This window comes from Heteronotia binoei, chromosome 7 (genome assembly GCF_032191835.1).
Source record: "Heteronotia binoei isolate CCM8104 ecotype False Entrance Well chromosome 7, APGP_CSIRO_Hbin_v1, whole genome shotgun sequence".
Classification (NCBI taxonomy): domain Eukaryota; kingdom Metazoa; phylum Chordata; class Lepidosauria; order Squamata; family Gekkonidae; genus Heteronotia; species Heteronotia binoei.
The window spans coordinates 48990229-48996228 of record NC_083229.1 but is presented as its reverse complement, the minus strand read 5'-3'; the positions used below and the strand labels follow the sequence as shown (position 1 = coordinate 48996228).

Below are 6000 nucleotides of genomic sequence, written 5' to 3'. Positions count from 1 at the left end.
TGAAGTCTGCCCTCAAAACCCATTTTTCCAATGCTGCTTTTCAACCTATATTCTAACACCTCTATAGAGCAAAAGCCTTGAAACTCTGGAGTCAAGATTACTCACACTGGAATTATTTAGCACTCCTGGGAAAAGCAGCTCTTGAGAAGACTGTAGCTTATGCATTTGTAAATTAAGGTGTAGAAACCTTGTGAGTGCATTTTTAAAAATCATTTCAGGAAAAGAAACATCATTTGATTTTTTTTTTGCGGTCCCAAAGTTTGAAATACAGATGATGCAGTGTGAAAAAGATAAGCTCCCCAGAAGCAAAATCTTCAAGATTAAAAAGATTTTTTTTCCTTTTAAAGAAAAATCTATATAGCTGCTCCTCATTCAAAACTTTTCAGCAGGCTGCACTGTTGCTAGTTCTCTCTATATTGCTGCATGCAGGCTTTTGAAAAGTCCTTCTTCGGTACAATTACTCTGTTTGGATGCACAAGCCTCCTGGAAAAGCCAGCACTGAAATGGGTGAGAAAAGTCACACAACCCGGCTGCAGCAAGAGAATCACTGTTGTACGTCATTCCACATCTTCCACATTTCCTTGCTTCAGTCAATGAACCTCTGGCATGCCTTCTTCCAACGGCAAGCTGTGCACCACATATCTCTGTTCTCCATCCCATATACTTTGCGACACTTCTTGCCTTCTCCTCTTGGCTTCCTGCCAGTTTAACAAAAGATTGAAAGAAAGCCTAGTTAACAGCAGGCTTATGGTACATTCTGGTAACCAAAACACTGGAGTGGACAAATCAATAAACATTGTGAGCTAGTTATCTCAGTTACTGAACATGAAATAAAAAGGTAAAGGGTACACAAAGGAGAGCCAAGTGAGAGAAGTAAGTGCTATAAGAGGTGTAAGTACTTGGGATAAGATGTAATCTTGAGGATGGTAAAAGGCCTAGCTAGTTTGGCTGGTCAATGAATCTTGCAATACAAGCATTTTGAAATTGTAATGTTTTCAATTATGTTTTGTATGCCATCATGAGCCACAGGGAAAAGAGGGATATATATTATTTTAATAAAGAAAATGCACTTTTATTAAATTAATTCATATGCTACATCTCCGGAGTCCTGCCTGAGGTGGCTCAAAACGTAAAAACAGCACAACAAAAACCATATCAACAGCATAAGAGTAATAAAATGAGACCAGACAAAAAAGCAACATGAAACAACAATCTAGAGCCTAAAACAACACTCATAAAACAGCCCTCAGGCTAGAAGCAAACCATTAAAATATCTAAGTGAGATTGAACTGCCCATTTAGGTTGGCACCTAAATTATACTAAGGTAGGTGCCAGGCAAGAAGCTGCCACTGAAATAGGCTGTCTCTGGTTGCCAACAGACTCACCTCTGCAGGTTGGGGCACTGAGAGCAGGGCTTGGGAAGAGCATCTTAAACAGTAGGCTGGATGGTATGGGAGGAGGTGGTCCTTCAAGAACCCAACCCCACGCTGTTTAAGGTCTCAAACATAAGAACTAGTACTATGAATTGTGCCCTAAAGCAGACAGACAAGCCAGTGCAGCTCTTGCAGCACAGTTGTGGTCAATTCTGTATTCAGCCCCCAACAATAGCCCGGTTGTTCCATTTTGGACCCAAAAATTTCCCTAGGCAGTCCCATAGAAAGTTCATTACAGCAATCTCAGCTGGATGTAATCATAGCATCTTCTCTTTCTCCATATTCAATTTGTACAATTACCCCACTGTTGCATCTTCAAAGCATGTAAGCTATTTCCCTCACCAGTTTCTTATAAATGAAGTCTAGTTTCATGCTCCCTCATCATTCCTTGGAGGAAAAAAGCTCCTCCCATAGGAGACCCTTTTATCTATCTCCTTGAACTTCAGGTTAAGTTGCCTGAACACTGCACAACATAAGGAAATGACAGTTATATTCAATATGATTTTCTTGAAATTTTAATAATTCTCTGATTTTGACTAGTGAATAGATTGGTAGCTTGAAAACAGACTGAGAAGTATTGGCAATGATTTCTTACTTATACTAATAATGAAGAAAACAAACATCCTTCCCCATATTATGCTGCTACCTAATCATGTTGGGAAAAAAAAGACTTCACTGAAACACATGCAAGGATGAGGAAATATGTCTTTTTTGGGGGGATGGCTGTGTGTATGGTCTCCATCTTTTCTCCTAATGAATTAACTGCTCCATTGTCAGGGGTGTCATATCTCTTTACCTTAAGCCAACTGATGCTCTAGGTGGTGATGACAGAACTGTCTGGATCTGCTGCTTTTGCTCTCCAATCCCTGCGGGACGTGTATGAGTTGGAGAAACCTAGCAACACAGAGACAAAAATACAATGCTGATTATAGGATCTCAAAACAGGAGAGGGCACCATGGATTACACAGTCAAACCATCCATCCTAAAACAGCATTTCATGTTCTCCCTTTTCTCACTCCCACTGGCTCTTTGACAGTCAATCCAATTGCACAGCAGAACATGCAAATCTGTGCTATGTCAAATAGACACACACACACACAGCTCTGCACACCTTAATTCTCTAGTTCAATCCTATTCCCTGATGTGCTAATTGTGAACATAAGGAGAAATATGAATTGAAACATTTTATATCTCTTTTATATGAGTGAAATATTACCTTTCTATGCAACATTGTTGCAAAAGGAAATACTACTTTACACAGAGCGTGATTAAAATGTGGTATTCACTGCCACAGGATGTAATGATGGCCACAGGAATAGACAGCTTTAAAGGGGGATTAGATAGATTCATGGAGGATAAGTCGGGCAATGGCTACTAGCCATGGTTACTGAGGGAAAGCTCCAAATTCAGAGACACTAAGCCTCTAAATCCCAGAGCCAGGAGGAAACATCAGGGAAAGCCTCAGCCTCTATGCCCAGTTAGCTGTCCAGAAGAACTGGTTGGCCACTGCATGAGACAAGATGCTGGACTAAATGCACCACTGGTCTAATCCAGCAGGGCTCTTATGTTCTTAATTATGTGCAATTGTTAAATGCCTACCCTAAGACCATGGCCTTTCCCCTCTTTCTCTTCTTGCTGCTTAAGATAGATGCTGTTTACCTCAGAGATAGCTGCTGTGTTTCCTAATGATATATTAAGCATATATTAAGTATTGTAAGATTCGGGGTTCCTATCACAAGTTATGTGGGTCAACAGGCTGCTGTTAAGTTCTAGTCAACTTCACAATGTAACCAAGTAGCATTACACTATTCCCAAAACATCCCTGGGCCGACTGGGATGTTCCTTGGCAAATATAAAAAGAAGGCCTCTCATTCTGTTCTCATGCACAACTGCTGTTCACAACTATTTCTTCCCTAGGTTAAATCTCAAGCTAACTTTCTATAAGTTGAATTTTGGATTCGTGTTCTCTTTTTCATACTGATATGTAAATTCAGCTGAGGTTGCATATGGACTCTGGAAATGTACTTGTTTGGTACAACCAGTACCAGTTTGGTGTAGTGGTTAAGTGTGCGGACTCTTATCTGGGAGAACCGGGTTTGATTCCCCACTCCTCCACTTGCACCTGCTGGAATGGCCTTGGGTCAGCCATAGCCCTGGCAGAGGTTGTCCTTGAAAGGGCAGCTGCTGTGAGAGCCCTCTCCAGCCCCACCCACCTCACAGGGTGTTTGTTGAGGGGGAGGAAGGTAAAGGAGATTGTGAGCCGCTCTGAGACTCTTCGGAGTGGAGGGCAGGATATAAATCCAATATCTTCTTCATCTTCATCTTCTTATTTCTGCCAACTGGTTATATTTCTTAGGATGTTCCAATTTCAAGGCAAGAAGGTATTAAAAAAACAATTTGGTCACAGAAGAGCCTGGGACAGTTTGGTCACAGAAGAGCCTGGGACAGCTTTATGACTTCACAGTTCTGGCATCTCATTATAGCTTGTGCTTTGAAAAATGGTTGATATCAGGGATCTTAACTTAAAAGCACAACTGTAATGGATTTTCTATCTACAACCATGATCCCTGGATATAAAACTAAAGCATAAGGGTCAACTCCTATCATTACCACTTCAGTTAAATCTTGGAAAGTACACCCACCTATTAGAGGATAAATTTGGGACTAACTAATAATAGTGTTTCAGGATTGAACCTGGGATGGTCTGCAAGCAGCAATTTCTTAGCTTCAGAGCTAGAATTATTAATGTTGATCTGTAGACCATATGACAATGAAACAAGAAGCTCAACTGTTTCATTGTGCTTTATATCAGAAGATGGTTGTGGTTATGGGTAGGGGGTCCATCTGAAGTATACAGACACAGTTGTCCTACAGAAAGTTGCACCAAAGACCCTCAGGTTTTATTTCTGATAAAAAACAAAGGTGGTCTCTTCAATAATTTTGTCTGTCTGTATAAATATACATATAAAGCTGCCCTATAAAATCCATTGGCCACCTACTCAGTGTCACTTACTCTGACTGGCAGTGAATCTCCAGAATCTTAGATGTGGGTGGAGGAAAAGGTTTTTTTTTAAAAAAAAACACTTGCTATCTTAGGTCTTTTAACTAGCAATGCAAAGGACTGAACATGAGATAGTCTATGCAAAGAATGTGCTCTACCATTAGACCATAGCTCCTCTATTCTGGTTTGTGAATCAGATCCAGATATCTGGCAGCAATTACCTTCATCAGCACTGGCTATTTTTTGTTTGAGGCAAACTGAAGTGGTTCAGCCACTGCAATCTATTCCTGTCCTGATTTGTCTATTCCATATGTACTACTTCCACTACTGTGGCATGAGAGACACAATCTACACCAGGGGTGTAAAACTCATTTGTTATTAGGGCCAGATTTGACATAAATGATACCTTGTTGGGCCGGGCCATGTAGGGTTGGGCTGAGCCATGTTGGGCAGGGCCATGTGTGTGCCTACTTAAGATTAGGTAGCAGAGATATAAACTTTATAAAGAACACAAACACAATTTATATATATATATATATATATATATATATTCTATATTCTATTAAGCTTACATTGGTGTTCATACTGGAAAGAGATTGAAGGGATTCATAACAGCACTGAGGAGATATCAAGCAATACTAAATCTATATAAATCCTTGTAACCATAACAAACATTTGCTTAAAATGTTAGCACTTGTTGGTCTTAAAGATGCTTTCTTTGTATTTCTCCCATGATATCCAGGGAACTGGGCAAAGGAAGCTCTGCCTCTTTCCTTCCTTCCCCAGGGGACCAAGAGTGGGAGGAGGCTCAGCCAATAGAGGGAAGAAAGGCTTGGCTCAGTAGCTCTGCTGTGCAATAGAGCAAGCCTTGGAAAGCAAGCTATTATGCAGAAGGAAGCAAGATATAGGGAAAAGGAAACAGATGAGCCAGTTGCTCGGGGGCCTGATAGGAGCCCTTCAGGGGCCTGATTCGACCCCCGGACCACATGTTTGACACTCCTGATCTACACTGTGAAGACTAACAAGGTCACATCATATAAGGCCGTCTTACAGAGAAGAGTATTTTTCTTTCTTGTTCCCTATGGAATCTCAGTGTTCACACTGGGACTGTATTGGTAGCAATGCTGTGAGCTTTCTGAGATTGGACAGCGTTATTCCTGGGCAAAAGTTTTGCCTGAAATACTCTCTCTGCATTTTATTTTTTGTTAAGAAGTCAACAAAAGCTCCAAAACTTAAGGGGGAAAACAGCTTATATCCTTTTAGAGCACAGAGGACATATGACTGAAAGACATTCCAAATATGTTATTGCCAACAGTTCCTTATAGGTTTCTTGATTCTCAGCATGCAGAATTTTGCACAGAATTTAGTGCTGAATCTGATGCCTTCTCATGAAATTCATATATATATATATTTAAAAATGTCTATCATAATTGTAAAGATGTATTTGAAAATCCAATGGAAGTGGCTAAAAAGATTTCTTTTGTACAGGCCATGCTGCTACATATGTGTGTACAGGGCGGAGGGGGGAGGGAGGCGGTGAGAGGAGAAGTACCATATTTCTCTTA

The 6000-nt window shown here is 40.5% G+C and overlaps 1 protein-coding gene across 1 annotated transcript in view; it reads right to left on the bottom strand.

Moving 5' to 3' along the window:
* Positions 1 to 229: 229 nt before the first annotated feature.
* The window catches only part of ZNF704 (zinc finger protein 704), a 67131-nt gene continuing 61360 nt past the window's right edge, over positions 230 to 6000 (bottom strand). Inside the window, exons 8-9 of the mRNA XM_060243588.1 lie at positions 2230 to 2327; positions 230 to 698 (exon numbers count right to left, since the gene is read on the bottom strand). Coding sequence (XP_060099571.1) covers positions 587 to 698; positions 2230 to 2327 — 210 coding nt within the window. The 3' untranslated portion in view covers positions 230 to 586. The remainder of the gene's footprint in view (positions 699 to 2229; positions 2328 to 6000) is intronic.